Here is a 23,603-nt window from a genome sequence, read left to right on the forward strand (position 1 = left end):
ACGGGTCTTGCTTTGGTTTTGACTGAGTCTTAGATTTTAAGGAGCCGCCATGTTTTACTTTTGATTTAAAGCAGATGATGGGTGGATTCTATTCAGTCTACCCTTCCTTACCTTATTGGAATATGACAAAAATAACTACATATAAGGGAAATTAAAAAAAAACATAATGGAAAGCAAACTTACAAATCCTGCACAGTGTTCGCAGAAGGTTGGCTTGAGGTAAGTCATCTCCTGAAAGTTATGGACAAATCCTGGTCCCATTTTACAGTGTAGTTGGGATTTAGCTCTCAGGAAGTAAGCCATCATTTCATCTTTACTAATTAGGCCATCCCTGTGAGGAGAATCAGAGAAGGGATCTTTGAGTATCATATTGCTAAGTCGTTGCCATACTTCAATCTCAAATCTTTGTCACCAAAACCAGATGAAGAGTGTTCTTTTCCCTGTCACCTCTGGAAGAAGGGGAGGACTTCAGAGGACAGTATCCAACATTCAAAGCCATTTTCAAGAACTGGAAGATGGTGTGTGCATGCGTGTATAAGTGTGTGCGCATACACAGGATCATACATATGTGTGAACACATGTGGCCTGTGTACTTGGGCTCAGTAAGTCTCCTTTATTACTGAATAGCGGCTTCCAGAGGGACATTTCTCTAGCCCTTTCCTAGCAAGAGGATTTCAAGAATCATGCTTCTGGGGAAAGGTAGGAGACTCAATTAATACAACCCACCATTTAAACTGATACCATGGGCTACATCTTCAGTGATCTCATTCACATGCTTGTGGCTCACAGCCCAGTCACTGGAGTGATTGTTCCAGATCTCCTCCAAGTAGAACAAAGTCTAGTTCCAAACACTTCCCTACTCCCCAGCAAACTACAGACCCTGGCTGCTTGCTTATCCAAAAAAAAAAAAAAAAAAGATCAAATCCCTATGACAAAGGTGAACTCCATACTGTTCTTTCTCCACAGAAGCATGTGTTGGAGATCAGATTTTTCTTGCCCATTTGGAATTCTTTTACATCTTCTCTGTCCTCACTTGGGTCTTCCTGTGACACAGGAAGGGGGATTCCTCCATTCTTCACTTCTGTGGAACTCTGTACCTACTAGGCCCTGAGATATCTATTCACTTGGTTTTTTTCTTAGTTTGCAAATAGGACTTTCTCTTCCTGAAACTCTCTTCTCAGTGGTGATACCACATCCCACACTTGTCCTTTCTCTCTTCCTGTTCTCACTCCCACTGTTTTCAAACCCAGCACTCATCAGACTCTTGATTCATACAGTTTCATTTCTAACCTTTCCATCCTACAGAAACTGTTCTTGGTGGCTGTTTCTCATTCTTGGAAGTTCCTAATCTCTTGGAAGCTGGTGGCCTGGGGACGTACTTCCTTGAACTCCCTGCTCCATAAATGGAGTGATTCCATGTCGTCCTGGTTTTCTTCCTTTCCTCTCATGCTTTCTCTTCTCTGGCTCTTCCGCAGGCTCCACTTAATGTGTTCAGCTTCAACATGTAGGGAAGGGAGGTTCCCTGCAGGTGCATTCCTCAGACCCTCAGCTCACCTCCGCTAACTTCCCCATTGCCGTGGTCTGGGTTCTCCTGATTCTAGCTAATTCTGCTGAAGGCTTAGTCTATGTCTCCACCCATGATTGAGCTCCTGAATCTTGAACCACAGTCTTCAAAAAAGTTTCTAGATGTTTCTCTTTGCTATTTTCTCTCAAAATCAACCTGTCTAAGCCAAACTCTTCATCCATTTTTTCCCCCAATATGTCTTATCCCAGGCCCCAGGTACTATTAGCCATGATACTTTTCTCCCAGATATAAAAATTTCTGACCCTATTCTTGCTTTATATTCTAAAAAACTTGAGAACTACTTAACAAATCTTATTAATGAAATTAATAAACTGTATTAAAATGAAATTAATTCTACTAATAACTATTAATTTTACATTTTTATCAATATGGTTTCCTAATTAAATTTCTAAAAATTTAAAAGCCATCTAGTGTCTTACCTACCTCCAGAAAAATGTGTTAAGTGATCTCTACTAAATCGCAAACACACGTAAAGGGAGTCTGGTGCTGGAGCTTGAATTCAGGGCCTGTGTGCTGCCCCTTACCTTTTCTGCTCATGGCTGGCACTCTACCACCTGAACTACAGTCCCACTTTTGGCTCTTTGTGGTTAAGAGTCTCACGGACTTTCCTGTGACCTGGCTTCAAACTGTGAACCTCAGATCTCAGACTCCTCAATAGCTAGGATTATGGGCATCAACCACAGGTGGCCAGTGGAGCCTCAGTTCTTCTGTACAGTTGGGAGATTACATAGATGAATCAAAAAATGAGAGAATGGGGGAGGAGAAGAATACAGAAAGAATCACTGAGTCCTACAACCCCAAGGGCATTTATATTACTAGAATATAAAGTGAGTAGCATCCTGAAACACAACCATCAGGCAGCAACATGGCTCAATATTGTCCATGGGTTGACACACAGAAAAAGGAGGAATGGATGCTGTTGCCTAGCATGCGCAACATGTTTCATCATGTAAAGCTAATGCTGAAAGTATCTGTCAAAGCGCTGTATAGTGGCTCATGGCTGTAATCCCGGTACTGTGAAGTTTGAGCAGGAAGATGTCACATTCAAGGCCATCCTAGACTAGCAGAAGATCTTGTGAAATGAAGGAGGGAGGGAGGGAGGGAGGGAAGGAAGGAAAAAAGAAAGGTGAAGGAAGGAAGGAAGGAAGGAAGGAAGGAAGGAAGGAAGGAAGGAAGGAGAAGGGACGGGAAGGGAAGGAAAGGGAAGGGAAGGGAGGGCAGAAGGAAGGACAGGAAGGAAAGAGGGAAGGAAGGAAGAAGGTGCTGAGCCAATGCTACAATTCCCAGTTCTTTAGTCTAGGTAGGGCCATGTGATTCTCAACCACCCTAACAACTTGAATGCGTGTGACATGTGATACTTGTCCAGATGTGAACATGGAACTCCAGGAAGCCAGAGATGTGTAAAGGGGCCTCGTCCATGCGTTACCCAAAGGAATGTTGACCAGTCATCCAGAACACGGGGCTCACATGAATGGGAAAAACGTGAGTGGGCCACACAAGTGAAAAGTCAGGGTTTGCTGCAAAGCTGCTGCTTTGTCACTAAGTACCCTTGGAAACATCCAGGGTCCCTCCTGCTTCAGCCCACAGTAAGGGTCTTCATAGCATGAAGCTGGTTTCTGTGGCAGTCAGGACAGGCTCTGGCCTTGACTCGGAGAGTCTACCGCACTCACATCCTGCCTCCATGTGCTGATCAGAGGCAGACTATCTCTAGCCCTCAAGTGAAGTTCTGTCAGGCTTTCTGATGGAATGAAGTTTTACTCCCAATATGGCCTATAACCTATGATTTCTTCCCAATAGAGTCTTCCAGATGAAAGTTCCCACAGAGACTTCTGTGGAAACACAGATCCTTGAGGTGCTAATAGAAAATGCTCAGAGAGTTCATTATTATATACGTAGGTAAATACACCTGGAAAATGGGGTGTTATCCCAACACGCCTGAAGAGAGCGGCAACACATCTTAGCCCATTAAAATTTTGGAGAAGTATTGCAGTGAAGACATCCTTTGATTAGATTTAACCCCATATGTCCCACACTCTCTTAGGTAAGGGCTGTTCCAAAAAGACTAATAGCTAGCTCTGTGTCACAGAGTTTGGAAAACAATAGAGAAATTATCCATTTGAGACTTGCCTGTTTGAACCCACCCAAATTCCCATCAACTATGGTGAAGTTTGAGGTATTCATGTAAGGTATCACAGTGTCTGGCAAAAGAAGTCCTATGAGAAAACCAGGAGAAGTTCAACATTTCATTCTGAGAGAAAACCCATTTCTGTAGCTAACCATGAATATTAATGGATAGAAACGTATCACAGAGTCAGAGTCAGAGCCGCAGAGAAAAGGTAGGCAGGCAGAAAGTGATCTGAAGTCCATGTCCTGTTTACCTGTGATAGATAATAAACTAGGGAAAGAATAGGTAGTCGGCAGATAATTTAAATTTTACTTGGTAAGCTGGGTGCCGGTGGCTCATTCCTATAAACCTAGCTACTCAGGAGGCTGAGGTCTGAGGATCGCAGTTCAAAGCCAGCCTGGGCAGGAGAGTCTGTAAGACTCTTATCTCCACTTAACCACCAGAAAACTGGAAGTGGCACTGTGGCTCCAGTGATAAACTGCTAGCCTTGAGCTGAAGAGCTGAGGGACAGCTCCCAGGCCCAGAGTTCAAGCGCCAACACCAATCTCTCCCACAAAAAAAAATTTTACTTTGCAACGTTTCTCATTATTTCAATTGTTTCAAAGGTATTTGTTTTGGGATGTAGAGTAAAGATAAATTTTAAGTTCTTTGTGTTCAGGCATCAAGGCTTCAGAAGGACTTACAGATTAAAAACATTTTTTCATACTGACAAAAATGTGTTTAAACTCATCAAATTAGTTGAATGTGACTTAATCTGAACATTTCATCAATATAAAAAATCAGAATTTTATTATAGATGGTTATTTCTAACTCAGGGCCTCATGCTTGCTTTGCTTGCTCACTGGGCTGGCAATCTACCACTTGAACCATGCTATTTTGGAGATGTAGTTTCAAGGACTTTTCTGCCCAGGCTGACCTTAAACCATGTTTCTTCAGATGTCAGTTTCCAGAGTAGCTAGGCTTATAAGCCCATATAGATGATTTTTCAAATTAAGCATTAATCTCACACTTAGAAATTAATTAGTCTCTAATTCTCAAGTTCATGACCAATTTGAGCTACATAATGACCTGTCTCAAAAAAAAAAAACCAAACAAACCTAATAAAACTATTTATGTCAGTCTTCCCAGCAATTATTTTAAGTATTTTTAAAAATGAGTTTGATGTTTGCTCTTAAGGCCATTAAATGTTTCAGGAATCATTTCAAGTGAAAGAAACTATATTTTCTTTGTTTACAAAGACTCAAAATATGGCTACTATCAGCAATTACCATCTACTTTCATGGAGATCATAAATAATCTAAAACAAAAATATCTCCTCACACACAAGTTTTGAGATTATCCTCAGGTCTACCCATGCTGTGGGCTCTCCAAAGCAGATATAACTGCATCTTTCCTGACAGAGATTTGCTTGGAGTCAATAGCTAAGCAGAAGAAGTGAAAGAAATGGACAGCAAAGGTTAATTTGTAAATGGACACAAGGATATGGTCTGCCCTGTGACCCCCTTCACCTGGTCATGGTCCTGGATGCCAAAAAAGCAACCACTAACAAGACAGATTTGCTGGGAGCTGGTGGCTCAAACCTGTAATCCTAGCTACTCAGGAGTCTGAGATCTGAGGATTGAGGTTCAAAACCACCCCAGGCAGGCTGAGACTCTTAAGCTCTGATTAAACACCAGAAAACCAGATGTGACACTGTGGCTCAAAGTAGTAGAGCACTAGCCTTGAGCAAAGAGCTCAGGGACAGTGCCCAGGCCCAGAGTTCAAGCCCCACGACCTACAAAAAAAAAAAAAAATAAGGCAGATTTGACACACTTGAAGCTGTCAAGATGTAAGTGATAGGTGGTCCTGTTTCCCTGTGAGATTTTTTTCATTAAAAAAATAACAAACTTTGGTAGCCAGGCATTGGTGACTCGACACCTAGAACCGTCCCTACTTCGGAGGTTGATATCAGGAGGATCACAGTTTGACGCCAATCCAGGCAGAAGACTCCCAAGACTTCATCTCAACAACATGCTAATTGGGAGACATGACTCAAGTAGTAAATTACCAGCTGAGTAAGCATGCTAAACAAGAGCCGAATTCTGAGTCTAAGCCCTAATAGTGGCAAAAAAATTGGGGGTGAGGATGTACTTCAGTGGTAGGACGTTTGCGTGTACACCTTGGTTTTCATCCTCAGTTCTGTGGGATTTTTTTTTTAACTTACTGATCTTTATCCAGCACACAGAAGGAATCCAGGAAGGGAAAGTTGGCGGCTATACTTTCAAAGTCCTCTTGGGAGATGTATCCGTCATGGTCATGATCGTAGTTTCTAAACACAGACTACAAGAGGAAGACAGCATTTACTGAGTGACGATGTATGAGTTGGGCTGGAGACTTGTCAAGAATGTATGCTGTCCTACATATGTATGTCCTACATGTGTATGTTGCCAATTACGAAAGCACTTACCAGCCATTCTCTCAAGGACTTTCAGAATCTAGGGGGAGATAAGAAAAATACAAAATCCTTCACAGTATCAGGTAAGGGGTTTGTTGAGGGGAAAAGCTCTAGGAGGGAAGGGGTGTAAATTAAGAAAGACTTCAAGTGAAGTCTACACGAAGTCCTCTGCTTTGAGCAGGAGTTAGGCCTAGTCAATTTACAAATACCATGACACTAGAAAATGAAGCTTTAAGTTGTTGAATTATCTGGGGCAGATAAACACAGAGTATAAGTAAGGAGAAAGGTTCAATCCTAAAATTTTTTTAAAAGGTAGGGAAGGGGTGGATTGGGTTGGGAGGGAAGGGTTAGAACGTTAAGTGACATTGCTCAAGATGCATTGTATTTTTTTTCATATACTGCTTTGTAAAATGATAACTCTTTTGGACAACTACTTAGCACTAATAAAAATATGTAAAAATATCTCAGAAATCAAAAGTCAATGTTGATTACAATTCCAACCAAATTCCCAGTTGAACTTCTTTTTAAAATTTTCATTAGCTAGCTAGCTAGCTAGCTATCTCTATCTGGGTGTGTCTATAAGTGTGGGTATGTATGTATGTATTTATTTAGGAATGAACACACTGATGCTAAAGTTCAAGGAGAAGTTAATATGTTAATAGCCTAAAGAAGATTCACAATGAACGTAATCGGAAAGAAAGCATCCTTTTCACAAACCAAACATTCTAAGAAGCTATAATCATAAAACAAAATGTGAGTAGTGAAAGAAATGGACAGCAGGGAAAATTTGCAAATGCTCAATTATTCTTAGCACACAGCTATGGTCTGCCTGCTGATTCCTTCCGCTGCTAATGCTCATGGTCATCAAGCAAACAACCATTGAAAAGTTAGACGTTATCTCACAAGGGTTGAAGCTGGCAAATCAGTTAAAGGTGCTCCTTTTCCCCCTCTAAAAATTTTTCTTTAGGATAGTTGCATTGAAAAATAACAAAATGGCCGGGAGCTCATAGCTCACACCTGTAATCCTAGCTATTCAGGAGGCTGAGATCCGAGGATGGTGGTTTGAAGCTAGCTGGGGCAAGTAAGTCCATGAGACTCTTAGCTCCAATTAAGTATCAAAATCTTGGAAGTAGAGCTGTGGCTAAAAATGGTAAAGTACTAGCCTTGACCAAAACACTCAGGGACAGCACCCAGACGTTGAGTCTAAGCCCTACAACCAAAAAAAGAAAAAAGAAAGTGTCACATCCATAGGATTTGAAATGATAGATTATCTAGTAATTGCTGTTGAGTTAAATATCTAAAATCTTTCAAAATAAACTGTCCCAAGATACTAGGTATGTAAAATATGTTAGTGCAAAAATGCAAAAAATGTTAATGTAATAAAAAATCCAGAGGTAAGTGGATGAAAATACATTTCATGTTTTGTATGCTTTAAGTGAGAGAGGGCTTTCTTTTTGAGACAGTCTTGCTATGTAGGCCCAGCTGTCCTGGGATTTTTCATCTTCCCAGTTGCACTTTCTGTGTGCATCACTGTGCCTTTCTAACCGTCACACACTCCAAAAAATGTTCCTTTTCAGTATTGCACATTTCCCTGGGTTACCAAGATGTAGGATGTTATTTCTTTTTCTTTAAATATCCTTTCCCAGTAAAAGTACACTCTACCACACAGACTAACCCTTACTGTACCTGAGGATATATCAACCCAAGAAAGCAGGCAGTTAAACAGGCCAAGATCACAGTTTCCAGTGCTAAAGATTATTCCCTTTCTCCATATTGGTGCTTTTACTGGTCTATTTATTGTTGTTTTGAGACAGGATCTCACTGTGTAGCCCAGTGGCCTCAAACTCATGATCCTTCTGGCCTCCAACTTCCAAGTGCTGGGATTACAGTCATGTACCACCATGCTAGACTCTACTATTCTATCTATATTTAAAAAAATCTTCCAGATCTTGTGTATATGAAGTGATTTTTCTGCCCTCAATGGCATAAGGTTCCTGTCCCAGACCCCTAAAAAATATATTGGTTATAAATACAGGAGTATTTATCTGGCATTTTACTGTGACTCATGGGTTCTCTTTACTGTGACTGTGGGTTCTTCATGAAGGATACTAAGACCCCTCCCATAGCCCCATCCCCCAAGCTTTTCAAAATTAGAAGCAATGGGAAGTGGCAAGAGAGAAGAGCGAAATATCTGAGAATATTTGGCAGATGAGAACACACTGAAAAGAGAGAGAAGGAGGCATTTGGGGGTGGGCACCTCTTTGCCCGTCCAGAGGACAAGGCCAAGAGGACCTAAATGTCTGTCAACTTGTTTTGGCTTTCCTGTTTTCATGGCTTCCCTTTCATCTAATCTCTGGACCAATCACAGAACAATTCTGGAAAGAGAAAAGGAACTTCTAGAACTTTCTGTGTGTTCTCTTTGAATCACCACTCACCTCCACCAGTTTCCGTATATGCTTGTTGATGACTGTGGGGTCTGGCTTTGGCACTACCCCTGATGCCCACTCCAGGGGCACCACAGGCTTGGTGGGCGTCGTCGGGGAGGTAGGCTGCAGAGAGGAGACACACATTTTTCAACTTTAGCTGGATTGGAGCTATTAGTACCAGGGACACTGAGAAAGACGGTCCCATATGTTAATTATTGCAGTGAGAATTTCCACTCACACCGCCACTTCAATGTTGACAAAATAAGCATCCTTTGTTAATGGGCTCCACTATTCAGATACTGAGTTTTGTTTAGTAGCAATCTACTTCGTTTATTTTAATTTTATGTGTTTACATTCGAGTTTTTGAGATAGCATCTTGCTATGTAACCACAGCTGGCCTCAAATTTGCCACATTCCTGCCTCAGCCTGGAAATGCTAGGATTACAAGCATGGTATTACATACCATCCCTGGCTCATTCTATTACTGAATGCCCTCCCAGCCAGGCACCAGTGGCTCATGAGCCCGGTGCTAGTGGCTCACACCTGTAATCCTACCTAATCAGGAGACTGAGATCTGAGGATCGTTGTTCAAAGCCAGCCCTGGCAGAAAGTCCATGAGACTCAGAAGTGGTGCTGTGGCTCAAGTGGTAGAGCACTTGCCTTGAGTGGAAGAGCTCAGGGACAGTGCCCAGGCCCAGAGTTCAAGCCCCATGACTGACAAAAAAAAATGCCTTCCCAACCCATCCAAATTCCATTCAAGTTCCCTAAATGCCACTAAGTCATCTTTAAATGGATATATAACAATCCAATATGGCTCCTCATATGATCTAAGTTATATTTTAAAATAGTTATCAAGTTGAGCACCTGTAAGTTGATTACACCTGTAATCCTAGCACTGAGGAGGCTGAGGCAAGAGGATTATAAACCAAAGGTTGGGCTATAGACTAGAATCTTGTCTCAAAAAAAAGCAGCATTTATCTAATTTCTTTTTTTTTTTTTTTGGTCTGGTCGTGGGGCTTGAACTCTGGGCCTGGGCGCTGTCCCTCAGCTCTTCAGCTCAAGGCGAGCGCTCTACCACTTGAGACACAGCGCCACTTCCAGTTTTCTGGTGGTTTATTGGAGATAGGAGTCTCACGGTCTCTCCTGCCCGGGCTAGCTTTGAACCGCGATCCTCAGATCTCAGCCTCCTGAGTAGCTAGGATTACAGGTGTGAGCCACCAGCGCCCAGCTTTATCTAATTTCTTGAAGTAGCTGGGCAAAGGAGTTTCCACTTAGCAAAGCAGCTCATGGATAAAATATATCTTGATCAATCTCACCCCTTTCAACATCCTCATCCATCCCTACCAATCACCCCTTCCCTTGCTCTTCTTAATTTTGTATAATATACATTAGATTCTTGTCTACCTCTTCCCTCTCTTCATTTGTTTATGCCTTTCCCCTGACACTACCCTGCCCACTTTGAGTAACCACTTCTTGGGTGTCTTATTTTGGTGAACTTTGATTTGGGCTTCCAAAGGAATTTCACTATTGAGACATTTCTCTATTTTTTTCTTTATTTTTTAATACTTGTTATCAGTGATAAATTTGCACTAGAAGATACATGTAAATCAATGGACCCCAGTGTGCATGGCCAAGCACATATCCTTTGCATCTTGCTTAGCGTGCTTAATCACTCTGTTCTGCAGATCTTTATGTTTCTTTTTTTCTTTTTTTTTTTGGGTCCGGTCGTGGGGCCTGAACTCTGGGCCTGGGTGCTGTCCCTCAGCTCTTCAGCTCAAGGCTAGCACTCTACCACTTGAGCCACAGTGCCACTTCCGGCTTTTTTCTTTTTGCTTATGTGGTGCGGAGGAATCGAACCCAGGGCCTCAGGCATGCAAGGCAAGCGCTCTACCACTGAGCCACCTTCCCAGCCCCAGATCTTTATGTTTCTACATCTCTGGGGTACTTGCTTTCTCCCTGGGTTCTTCTGTACTTCAGGATATTTAAACTCACCACGGGGAAGATGTGGCAATACCGCACAGTACAGGATGACGCCCAGCCTATCCTATCCGGAGCCTCATGCATCATGGATACCTTCCTGACCCTGCGACCCACACACTGGTCACACGTATGCGTGAACCTCTATCAGCAGAGTCAGCGTGGTGATGAATTGGGGGTTACACATGTTTGTAAGAGGAACTGAGAAATCACTAGGACACAAGTCCCAAGCAATTCTGTGAGGTGTGCGTGTGATTAGTGCTATGTCAATGACTAACAGGATCAAAAATACCCTACCCATTTGGACCCATTCATGGACACACACACTCACTCACTCACCTGATCCCCTCCCCCTCCCCACACATGCTTGGGGCCCTTTCCATTCACACTCTGAGCTGACGGATCTAGTAGAATATAGAGCTGAGTTCCATACTGTACAGCAAAGTCTGCCCGAGAACTGTGGTATATCTCAAGAGCACCCAAAGGTATTTCAAAGTTCCAAATGAAGTTCAGCCAGCCACCCTCCATATTTGTCAGGTGCCACAAAACAACCACCTCAAAGCAACGCACACAGTTTCTTTTCCAGGTCCCACAATGGTAGCTTACAATAGTATCGTAACTTTGTGAAGAAAAAAAAAATCAATGCAAAGCAAGAAAAAAAAAGCGGGGGGCTTTCACCTCCAATTTGAATGTAGGACAATAAGTTAGTGTGCAACAGACACACACATCTACTAGTAAGAATTGTGTTTCTCTATGAAGGCGGTAAACACACTTACCTGACTTTCTGCTTACATACATTCTTTTGAAGATAGCCACTAAATTGTTAGAACACAAATATTCATTAAGTCAATTGGGCCTCACTATTCTCTAAGTATCACTGGTGGGTATTTCTTTGATTTAAGGTACCCTAAAAAAATCTGTAGGTACACAGAGTTAGCAAGACTCTGGGAACAGAAACAGAGACCTTCTGGGACTGCCTATTGAGGTGAGGTCAGCTAGTGCCACCTCTAAGACCTTCAAGCCACCTGTTCTGAGTAACAGAATCCTGTCTAGAAATTACTCTTTGGTCATCAGCAGAGTCAGAAAGAGACCTAGGATTTTAACACTTGTTCAAAACAGCTTTGAAAACTTGTACTCTTATAGCAAATTGGCTTTTCTATGCTTGTTAGTAATGTCTCTTACATTAGCAAAAAAAAAACTTACCCCAGAAAATCAAATGAAGCATAAAGTAACGTTCCTGTGACCCTTTCCTACCCTGTTCCTGCTGCAAAGACAGCAGAGAAGGCACAGACACAGGCCTGAGACTGAATCCCTGGGGCCAGCTTAGGGGCATCTGTACTCTGCTGGCCTGGTTTCCTAAACAGAGATAGCATAACTCGGATGTGATGCCCTGCAGGCTTCCAGTGACAGGGAGCAAATAACAGCACATGGGGAAAGGGAAGGGAGGTGTCCCAAGGTAGAACATCTGTCTCCGTGCAATCCTAACACACCCTAGCCAGGCTCTCTGTACTAACCCCACAGGTGAGATGGAAGATTACAAATTCTCGTGCCTCCATCAGGCTAACTTTGAACAACCTTGTTCCCACTCCTCCCTTTGAGTCTGTGGAACCTTCCCACGGGGTTCTGTTCTCCAGTGTTCCCAGGAGATGGCCTCTGGGGACTGGTGAAGGGAACTCTGGGAACATTATTCCAAGAACAGGTTCTGAGAGGTCAGTTAACTTAGACTCTAGGGTAGTTCTACCAGCTCTGTCAGTTGCTTTCACTCACTCCAACGGTTTGGAATTGAACTAGTTACTCGTTATTACTAGATTTAGTTATTGCTAGATTTAGTGGCCATCGTTGCTAACCTTCCACAGAACCACCTATTTAAAAGGCTGTGATGAAAACTTCTGAAAGAAAACTCCTCTTGGGGCTGGAAATGGAGCTTAAGAGGTTGAGCAGTTGCCTACCAAGTGTAAAGTTCAAACCCCAGAGTGGGGGGGGGAGGGGGAGAAGGGGGGAGGGGAGAGAGAAAAGGGGGAGAGAGAGGGCCATTATTTTGAGCTATGACTAGAAGGAAAAAACACAGACACTTTTATCTTCCAATATGCAAACTGCATCTACATTGTAAACTTTAAAACACATTTTGGCTTTAAAAAAATGATGTTGGGTTTTGAATCCAGGGCCTCACCCATACTAGGCAAGCACTCTACTACTGAAGCTACCCTAGCTGACCCAATTTCTATCCAGGTGTTTTCTTTCACTGTAAAACATTTCTAAATATAGCAGTAAACATTTAGGGAAGACATTCTTCAATCTCATTGCAAGTGTTGATTTATAATGGGCCAGCCATCAATTAAATAAGACACTATCCAATGTGATGCTGGAATTCTGAGTCAACTTTTACAATCACTAATAGAGAACTCTGTGAATTATAAATTAAAATCAAAGTATTTAAAATTTCTTAAATCTAGTGTTATAGTGAATGGAGATTTACAAGGCCTAGGAGGTTACAGTGATTTTAAACAGTAAGATGAGTTCTTTTTTATTCCCTTTGGTCCTAGGTAGAGGGATGATAAGAAATAGAAGATTGATAATAAAATGGAGTGATGGCAAAATATTCTTCCTCTTTATTAGCCTGGTATATGAAGAAATCATTTGCAAGCTATCAGAGCTAAACTGCTGTGCCAGTAAAGTGGGAATAATTCCTTTTTTTGTTTTGTTAGTACCAGAGTTTGAACTCAGGGTCTTGTGCTTGCTCAGCTTGCTTGTTTAGTGAGCACTCTACCACTTGAGATATGTCTCCAGTCCAGCCTTTTGCTGGTAATTAGAAATGCAGTCTCTCAGAGTTTTCTGTCCAGGCTGGTTTCAAACTTTAATCCTCCAAATTGCAACATCCTCAGGAGCTAGGATAATAGGCATGAGCCACCCATGCCCAGCTAAAACTCTTCAATCTTTACAACACAGTACATCACTTAATAGCCAATTACAACAGAAGACAAACAGCAGTGTTTAGCACCACAAGAAAACAATACCTACCGACTTAGAATTCCTAGGCTCCAGCACCAGCGACAGTTTGTAAATATCATCTTCTGTGTGATAGAGGTCCAGAGAGAGCTACAACAGAATTAGAGGGGGTAAAAAATTCTGTGGGATTATATTTCTTTATTGACATTGCTGGGAGAGATTTTAAATTGAACATCTCAAGTCCAATGGCCAATAATCTAATGAATGAAGAACAATTAAAAAAAACCAACATGCAGAAGTTAAAAAAATAAAAAGACAAAGTTAATCCTGATGTGCTTGTCATCATGAATAAAGATTTGTACATATCCAGGACAGAAGCTGGACAGATATGTAGAATGAGACCTGGAAATGTAATGAATACTACTTTGGAGATTTGATTCAAGAACTGTAGAAATAAAGGAGAAATGAACTCAGTTCCTGTTTTGGACCATTGTGAAATGTCCTGATGATACAAAATGATATAATGTTCCCCACCCCCTGACAAATATTTGAATAAACAGGACTTGGACAAAAATGACATGTCCATATCAATGCAGGCTTAGAGTGACAAAAAATCAACACAGGGATTGTTCAGAGAAGCAGCTAGGGCATGTACAAGAGCAGAAGACTTTATCCATACATATGCACACACACATCTGTATAGGTATGTATGCGTAAGGTATTTTGCCTATACTTTGTCACCTAAAGTTTCTTTTTGCCATACATTGTTCCAGCATCTTTTCAGATCTTGAAAATTTTGCTCCCAAAGAATAGACATTGTCTCCACCTTTCCCTGAACACCAAGCTCAGGGACTCTGGCTTCTTAAAGGAGAGGAATCACCAAAATGTAACAAACAAAGGCCTTTAGGAACCATCTTATCATGTATAACTGACATAGATGATCAAAAGGTTTATTTCAGTGGAGACATTGGTGCCACAAAGACTGATATGGAAAACAATAACAAAAAAAAACTTTGCAGGGGCTGGGAAGGTGGCTCAGTAGTAGTATGCTTGCCTTGCATGCACAAGGCCCTGGGTTCGATTCCTCAGTACCACATAAGCAGAAAAAGCTGGAAGTGGTGCTGTGGCTCAAGTGGTAGAGTGCTAGCTTTGATCTGAAGAGCTCAGGGACAGCACCCAGGCCCAGAGTTCATGACCAACAACAACAACTGACTTAGGGATCTTTCCTCTTGTGATGGGATATAACACCAGCTCCCTGTTGGGGAAGCAGTAGGGAGGGGTGTGGCCTGGGAGGGGAGGAAGGGCAACACCCTTCAGACTCAGATGGCAATACTAGCAATCAGCAATAAGCAATTTTGATAATTCTGCATGGACCAAATGTATCTCATCTGCCATGGCAGATGTCAACTTTGGGCTCATGAAAGTGGACAGCACTGAGGTCTGCACCCTCGGTCCCAGTGGGCAGCCTTACATTGTGAAGCTCTAAAAACAGAGAAAACAGAATGATGTCTTTGTTTTGCATCCTGACGTTGGTAAGCATGTTCTTTTCCTCCAGACTCGCCCCTCCCAGCCCCTAATCCTTTGATGACTGACTCCCACCTCTGCCAGTGACAAGATATCCAACCCTAAAGGAACACACAAGCCATGCACCAAGTCAGAGAGACACTTGTGCAGAAGACGCAGAACCTCCTTGTGTATTTTCCTATCGGATATGGATCTAGTAGTAGACAGGTTTTGCTTTTGCCCTAATGTTTGCTTTCTACTTAGTGGCTCGATCGTAGGCCATCAATCAATCTTGAGTTTCAGTCTCCTGATCTTCAAAAATGAGAATCACGAAGGATAAGTTCTGTCCCAGGACTGTGGTGAACATTTTAAATGGGTGAATATGTGTCCCACTGGCTTTGCTTCAAAAGTCATATAGGAAGTTGGGTGCTTATGGCTCATACCTTTGATCCTAGCTACTCAGAATGCTGAGATATGAGGATTGCAGTCCAAAGTCAGGCTAGACAGACAAATTCAAGGGAATAAAAAAAAATAACAATTAACCAGCAAAAAAGCCAGGAGTGGAAGTATAGCTCAAGTCACAGAGTGTCAGCCCTGAGTTCAAACCCAAGTACTGGCATAAATACATAAATAAACAAATAAACTCATGGGTGTGGACTTGGCTTTCAGCCAATACAGCACAGCCACTTGCTTATCTATGGATAGAAATCCACCCTCCAGTCACTGCTACACGCTCTGCACTCCCAGCTACAATCCACGGCCCCTCTCACATATCATCCGGCTTTAAAAACCTGCCCAAGAGTGACTGACTTCCTATACACCTTTAAAATAATAAGAGAAGCTGGTCAGTGGGCACTTTTAAGAATATTTGCTTTTGTCTCACATATTTCGAGGCTAGATGTTTCTGACTAATGTTCTTCTCCATTGTCTCAGGCTATTGCAATTGTTAGCCAATCCTGCCAGCAAGGATGGTAGTAGTTAGTCTTCATCCACCCTGGTGAGGTTTGTCGTAAAATAAAACACACTTGGTCATCAGACTATCTCAACTCCTTTGCCGTCATCATCTTCTTCTCCTCTTCCTCCTCCCCCTCCTCCTCCTCCTCCTTCATTTGTGAAATAAGACTGAAAATATGGGGGCTTTCCAGTAATTTGCATATACTCAAAATGGTAAAAGTAACTGATGGAGCTAAAAATACTAGGAAGAGAATTAGGTTGTTTCTCATATTATGGAACTGAATCATCAGCTTCCAAAACTATCAGGTATGTGAAGTGGAATCCTGAGGACAAATGTCTTCTCCAGGTCTTCCCCCAGAAGGAGGAACTTTCTAGACCCTCACAGCTTGGTGTCCTGCTCCTCCTCCTGCACATGCCCCGTGCTCTTCCAGGGGCCAAGGACACAATGATAAAAGTGACTGAGTTCCTGGCCCTCGTAAACTGTGCTTTCCACGCACCTCCTTCACTACACATCCACAAAGGACGTGGGGAGGGGGGTAATTATTTAATTTTTTACTGATACAAGTGGTAGAACACATGCCTGACAAGGGGGGGGGGGCTGACTTCAATGCTCAGTATTAGAAAATGAAGTAAATTAGATGTTAGCAGCATGCTCACACTAGAGGTGTGAATGTGCCTCTGAGCTAAAGCATCGGCTACAGTTTAAACCTTAAACATTCCCCAAAGACCATGTGTTAGAGTCTCCAGTTTGGTCCTATTGAGAAGTGGTAGAAGCATAAAGAGGTTAGGCCTATTTAGACGCCCAGGGGTAGGCCCGGCATGCCTTTCAAGGCAATTGTGAGGTACCAGACCCTTCTCTGCTCTCTCTCTGCTTGCTTGCTTGCTTGTTGCTTGCTTGCTTGCTTCCTTCCTTTCTCCCTCCCTTCCTGGCAATAGTTCTACTCTGCCATACACCACAATGTGCTGCTTTGCCACAGAGTCAGGGTAATGGGGCCAATCCGTCTTAGGCGGAAGCCCCTACAACCACGAGCCAAAATAAGCCTTTTCTCTTTATAGATTGGTTTATAGCAGTTATTTGGCATAGTAATGGAAAACAGACTAAGACACTATCCAAGGGAGTGGGGAAAAGAAAAAAAGAAACATGCTAGGAAACAGAAGGTTCCGTTTCCATGCCTCCTGTCCTTTCCAAATCTCAATTTCTTCATTTAGAAGAATAGAAGGGGCAGTGTTGGTGTTACACTGACTGCCTCGCCCAGGCTGTATCGCGGAGCATTTGTGAGCGTTTGCCAAGAACATATCTGTGAAGGGGTTGTGTAATCCAGTTACTATCAAACATTCAACATGGCTAGACAGCTTATTGCACAGGAATAGTCATTTTGGAAGTTGTCAGTTTACTGGAAGAATTCTTATTTTCTCTCTCCTCCAAAGCTCTCAACAATAATGTGTCATTCAGATGATCTTAGCTGGGGCCATGTTGAGACAAAAGCAACCACTTCGAGTAAACACTTGACTGAGTGTTGGACAAAAATGAGTCACCCCTACAACACTGTGCTCAGAAACGTGCTCACATGCCTACGGACAGCTCCATCGTATGGTTCTAATCTGAACGTGTACGTGCTTTGTAAATGGTCACTAGGTTCTGGGAAATATATAGTGCTAGTCTCAACATTCATACTGGAGAGATTATTTCCCCAAAGGTCAGGAAGAATGAACGTATATTCCTATGTGTTGAACTTTCACCTTGGTTTGGAGGAGAGAAAAAGGATCCTAGGTTTAGGTACAAACTGGCTTGACATTCTGTGATTGATTAACAGGGTGGTGCTATCCTGAGAAGTCATGAGGCCAGGACTAGAGAAATGATTTATTATCATGCCTCAACTATTCCATCAATCTAAAGTTATGCTGTTTAAAGTTGGAAAGATACCTCACAAGTGAGCACAAATCCCTTATTTAAAAAAAGAAAAAAAGCACTAATGCTAAGAATATGTAGAGACAGAGCTAAAAGTAAGCTCTCCTGTATGGCGTTTTACCATTATACTAGGCAACACACCATTGCATTTGAGAATTATGGTGTTTGGGAGTTTTAAATGTTCCCTTCAATACCTCAAAGAGATGATAAAGAGGCTCTGACACCCTTTTCTTTTTTTATGTTACTTTCCCAAGCCAAAACACATTATTTTGGGGATTGAAAATTTTTATTGATACTACCAAAATGTCATTCAAAACTTCTCCAAATGTGTGTTTGCTTCCCATATGATGTTTGGTGCATTTAGGTTTTGTTTTGTTTGCCTTGTTGGAGATTAAACCCAGGGCTTTGTACATGCTTAGTAAACATTGCCAGTACTGAGAGTTTCTGCTAGATGTATTTGTAACTCAAAATTAATTTCCCTATTCCATTAGTCTTTTTTATTTGGTTGAGACCTTGCCCAAGGATAGGCACCTGTTTTGTGAAGTTTTGCTCAATATCAATGATCCAGGCCTGGATACAGAGACTTGAAACTGAGGCCCTGATCTGGGTCTACTCTTCAGACATCACCTGTGCCTGTGGGTTTGTTGTCTGGTCAGGGGTTGCAACACTGGTCGCTTATTCATGGAAACAGATTTACATGGCAAATGATTAATAAATGCAGGTGGTTAAATTATTACAAGTTCGTTTTCTCCCCTGGTAGACAATGTCTGAGTGTTTACTATTCGTCACCCAAACTTATTCCCAAGAGATAGGTACATTGACCACTTCTGCTTTGTACTAAGAGTGAAGGTAGCCTTAATCAACTATACTCAAGAGTCTGTTGGACTGTGTGCTCTAGGAACAGCTTGCGAGATGTCTGTTCTCACCCAATTCCCACGCTGCTGTTTAAGAGGAGATTTAGGCAGTCTGGGTCACAAAAGAGTTATCAATTTCATTTTATACAATCTTAGGAAATCCATTTATACAATCCTTTATGGCCCTGCATTGCAGCCTTGTTTCTGATGTTACAGTGTTAGAAACCCAAACGGGGAAGTTATGTTTCTGTATGTTAAGGCAAGGGTCAGTGCACTTTATTATGCTTTCTCCTCTTCCCAAAGAAAAACCAATGGAAACTGTTCTTGTCTATATTCTTGTGGGGTAGAAAAGTTCTAGGACCTGAATATCTGATAAACTAGTATGTCGTAAATGTCAAAAAGGGGGAGGGGCATGGTATGGAAGTACCACAATGAAACTTTTCTGTACAAATAATATATGCTAATGCATTTTTAAAAACATGAGTGGTAGAGAAATACTTTTGGTGGACTCTCATCACTCCTTAACTTAGCATTCATTTCATCCTCCAAGTTCTTAAAGGGGCCAGGTATGGAAAGTGCTGAGGGACATAGAAGACACATAAACAGAATGGAAATCAGATCCTAAGTGACACCTCCTGGACCTGAAGGAAGTGTGAAGAGCAAAGGAAATACAGAGAACTGATGTGCTGCTGCTTTTGGAAGGGAACAGAGGATGCCAGAGATTGCTCCAGACAAATGAAGACTTTGGAATTTGAAGTAGCCATGTGGATAGACAGAGACAAGATTACCCAAAGACTTGCTAAAGCCAGGAAGCAGCAAGCAGAAAGAACAGGTCCAATATTCCTCAGTGGCTATGATGTGGGAGAGGAGGAAGAGAAACACTGCTGTGCTGAAATGCAGAGATGGGGTCTTGAATGGTCTCAAAGGCCAGCCTAGGAACAACACCCTGTTGGTTTGGTGTGTGGCAGTGACAGGAGATCACAGTGGGGGGGGGCCTTGCATCACTCCAGCTTTCACTAAAGCAGTCAGGAGGATAGAGAGAAGCAGAGCATTTGAGGCCATGTGGACGTTCATGACAAGGAAGTGGAAGTGTGGCTTAACCTTGAGCAAAAAAAAAAAAAAAAGCCAGGTGAGAATAAGAGGCCCTGAGTTCAAGTCCCGGTACTGGCACAAACATTAAATAAAAGAAACTGGCATCAGCTGGGCAGGTAAGTGTGCAGAGAGAATGGGAGAGTGATGGATTGCAAAAGGGGGCTCCTTAAGAAATCTAGAGGGAGGGCTGGGAAGTTGGCTCAGTGGTAGAGCACTTGCCTTGCATGCCTGAGGCCCTGGGTTTGATTCCTCAGCACCACATAAGCAAAAAGAAAAAAGCTGGAAGTGGTGCTGTGGCTCAAGTGGTAGAGCACTAGCCTTGAGCTGAAGAGCTGAGGAACAGCGCCCAGGCCCAGAGTTCAGGCCCCACGACCGGACCCAAAAATAAACAAAAGCAAAAAACAAAGAAATCCAGAGGGAGTGGCCCTGTAGCTCAAGTGGTAGAGCGCTTGCCTTGAGCTGAAGAGCTGAGGGACAGCACCCAGGCCCAGAGTTCAAGCCCCATGACCAACAAAAATAAATAAATATAAATAAATGGTGCTAATTCCAAGCCAGGGACTTAGCTGGATACCGGTGGCCCATGCCTATAATCTTAGCTACTCAGAAGGCTGAGATCTGAAGATCACAGGTCCAAGCCAGCCTGGGCATGAAAGTCCGTGAGACTCTTATCTCAGAAAACCAGAAGTGGCACTGTGGTTCAAGTGGTAGAGCGTTAGCCTTGAGCTGAAGAGCTGAGGGACAGCACCCAGGCCCATGAAAACACAAAAGAAAAAATAAATCCAGAAAGGAGAGCTATATGGGTCAAGACTTGGCACCTCCAAACAAATGGAAATTTGTTTGCAAGATGATAATAGTCTCAAGTCATGTTGGTTATGGATGTGAGTTCTCTTTTTCCTCATTCTTTGAGAATTTTTTCCCATTGACGGACCATCACCCCCCTTCCTCCCCCAAAATCAATCATCCCCAAGGTGAATGGCTGGCACAGGTCTTCCTGTATGTCCTAGAAAGTGAGATGCAGGAGGGTCATTTAGCCCCGCCTCTTCCTCTTCCTCCCCCTCCCTCCCCCCAACTCACAGTAAGTAGGTTGATCAAATCCATGTTAGGCTCTAAGTGGTGAGAGGCATTCTGCAATGAGACCAGTTCACTTAGGGTCACGGAAAGCTGGTGCATTTTCACAATGTTTACTTTGTTTTCTTCCATCCAGTCTGGGAAAATGACATGGACTGCTATCAAGTCTTTCAAGTGGACTCCAAGGATAGGGATTTTGAAGCCATCACAGTCAGCAAAGGCCTTGCGGTAATTGCAGTAATTGCCATTGGAGGAGACCAACTCGGTCATTTCATTCCAGTTCTGGGAACAGATGGAAAAGTAGACATTTCCAATAACCTTCTCTTCTGCCCACTTCCCGCTTCGCCTGCCATCCCACCAGCCCTGCAACGTGTGGCTAGCAAATTCCTCAGCTACTGCGAGAAGTATCAATTGCACCAATGTTGATGCAGGAAAATATTAACCAGGAAAAAGAAAATTAGAAATATGTAATAGGTCTGCCTAATGAATTGGATAGCTTGTTTTATCTTGCTACAAAACAGAACTAACCACCACCTCTGTCTACTCAGTAGGGATGCTGGGATATTAAAAAGTATCATGTGTACTTAGTAACTTTGCAATTCAAGAGACTATCACAATCCACAGAGTTAAGCATGGAACATGTTACAATTTCCTAGTTATTCCAGGAACATTGCATTTCAGATATTACTTGAAGGTTGGCACAGAACACTATTGGGCAGGAAAAGTCACACTAAGATTTGAGATAGCTGTAGCTCTGACTCTGTACTAACTATAAGGCTGAACTTGAACAAATCAATCACACTTGATAAGGTGGGGGGGACCGTAGTTTCTTTTCTATCAGAAAGAGGAATTCAAGGAAATCATTTTGAAAGACAAACTAGTAATTCCAAGTTTTTGTGAGCCTCTGTCAGAGTCTTAGTCTTTACAACATTTAAACTCTCTTTTTTGCTTTTTTATTTGAAATTTAGTACAAAGCTAAAAGAAAGCAGAACACATAATGAGTCATATTATACTTGGAATGAGTACAGAGTTTGAGGTTCAACAGTAGTACTTCTGTGCCTAACATCCTCTTGTTTATATGCATAAGCCCTAGTTGGTTATTTAACAGCAACCAGGCCATCCTAATAGATCCCAGTGGAGGTGGAGATGGAGCTGGTTGTTTCTATAAGACCAGTAATTCCCTCCCTTTGGTTTATGATTGGTTCAGGAACAAAGGACTAAGCCATTTATATACCATCTTTCTCTAGCAACTGCTATTGGTCCAGGATGGACCAAAGTCTTGAAAGGGCCCAAAATGTGTCTAAAAACAAGGTCTTTAATCGCCTGGGAGCAGTCCCTCTTACAGAGCAAGCACTAAGTAAACACTTGTTAATAGTTCCAACTAAAATACATTCATCTTATGTAAAAAAAAATGTGCTTCTTTTCTAGCTAGATTCAGCTGATGTGGCTTTTCTTTTTTCTTTTGTGGTTGGTTGTGGGGCTTGAACTCAGAGCCTGGGTACTGTCCTTGAGCAAATAAGCTCAAGGCTAGTGCTCTACCACTCTGAGCCACAGCTCTGGGGGTTAATTGGAGATAAGAGTTGCATGGCTTTCCTGCCCAAGCTGGCTTCAAAATGAAATTTTCAGATCTCGGCCTCCTGAGTAGCTAGAATGCAGTACCTATAGGTATGAGCCACTGTGGCCAGATTGAGGTGGCTATTCTTATTTGTGTAACCTATCATTGTTTAAGAGGAAAATAGTCCCTCTCCAGGAATGTTGGGTAGGAGCACACTTTAAGCGATTTACAAATATTTACTTAGAATTAGGACCAAAATTCACAGTACCTTCGTAACCTCTGAGGAAAGATGAGAATGGGTCTCTTTGAGGCGTGAAATGGAGCTGTGACTGAGGCCTCCCACCACGGCCATCAGTGTATTAAAATTCTTGAGCTGAAGGAGTTTCTGCAATAAAAATATTAACACCAACACTTTGTAAGGATCTCTTAATTGCTCTGAATGTTTCAAACTACAAATGAATGCAGGCATAACTTTGTAAATGAAAACTTAAAAAAAATATCATTGATATGTCTTAAACTGAAGGCACAAATAGAATCCTTTAGAAAAATAACTATGTTAAACACTCTGGGTATTTATTTTAAAAAGCAATCTTGGTACTCAAGAGAAGTATGATTTTTTGTTATTATTTATTGTAGTTTGGTTTTTTGTTTTGTATATTTATATTCTTATTTGTTTTGGACTGTCCTAGGTCTGAACTTAGGGCTATGTACTTGCTCAAGCACTCTGCCATTTGGACTACATCTCCAGCCCAAGAAGTATGATTTGTCCATTAGATATCTATGAATAGTTTAACCAGATTTCCTCAATATTTTTTCAATGAAGTCAATGATTATTCAGAATCCCAAGATCCCCATCTGTTTCTAAGACATACCTTTGCAACATTGATAAACTTTATGATGACCTCTGCCCTTTGCTGGGGTGTTGGTTTGCTAAGAACCATCAACTGGACCCACTTAGAGATTCCATTAAATAAACCAATAGATCTCTCCAGGGTTGGGTTGTTCTCCAGGCAGCCATGGATGACATAGCTTTGATAATCAGTAAACTGGTAAAGGAAAATTCACAGATCCTGAGTTATAATTGGGCTTTTGCAAAATTTGAAATTTTACATTTTCATAGAAGATGTGAGACATTCTTTCCCTTTTCCTCCCTCCCTCCCTCCCTCCCTCCCTCC

At 42.1% G+C, this 23,603-nt stretch overlaps 1 protein-coding gene across 11 annotated transcripts in view; it reads right to left on the reverse strand.

Annotated features, from left to right (window-relative positions):
* Window positions 1-23,603, reverse strand: part of Rasgrp3 (RAS guanyl releasing protein 3 (calcium and DAG-regulated)) — a 101,465-nt gene that overhangs the window by 12,532 nt on the left and 65,330 nt on the right. For all 11 annotated transcript variants that reach the window (XM_013013782.1, XM_013013773.1, XM_013013776.1 and 8 more), the window contains 7 exons: window positions 23,301-23,474; window positions 22,697-22,813; window positions 20,880-21,155; window positions 13,566-13,643; window positions 8,580-8,693; window positions 5,914-6,029; window positions 184-331 (listed from right to left, as the gene is read on the reverse strand). In XM_013013782.1, coding sequence (XP_012869236.1) covers window positions 184-331; window positions 5,914-6,029; window positions 8,580-8,693; window positions 13,566-13,643; window positions 20,880-21,155; window positions 22,697-22,813; window positions 23,301-23,474 — 1,023 coding nt within the window. The remainder of the gene's footprint in view (window positions 1-183; window positions 332-5,913; window positions 6,030-8,579; window positions 8,694-13,565; window positions 13,644-20,879; window positions 21,156-22,696; window positions 22,814-23,300; window positions 23,475-23,603) is intronic.

The sequence above is a fragment of the Dipodomys ordii genome, unplaced genomic scaffold (assembly GCF_000151885.1).
Source record: "Dipodomys ordii isolate 6190 unplaced genomic scaffold, Dord_2.0 Scaffold20, whole genome shotgun sequence".
Classification (NCBI taxonomy): domain Eukaryota; kingdom Metazoa; phylum Chordata; class Mammalia; order Rodentia; family Heteromyidae; genus Dipodomys; species Dipodomys ordii.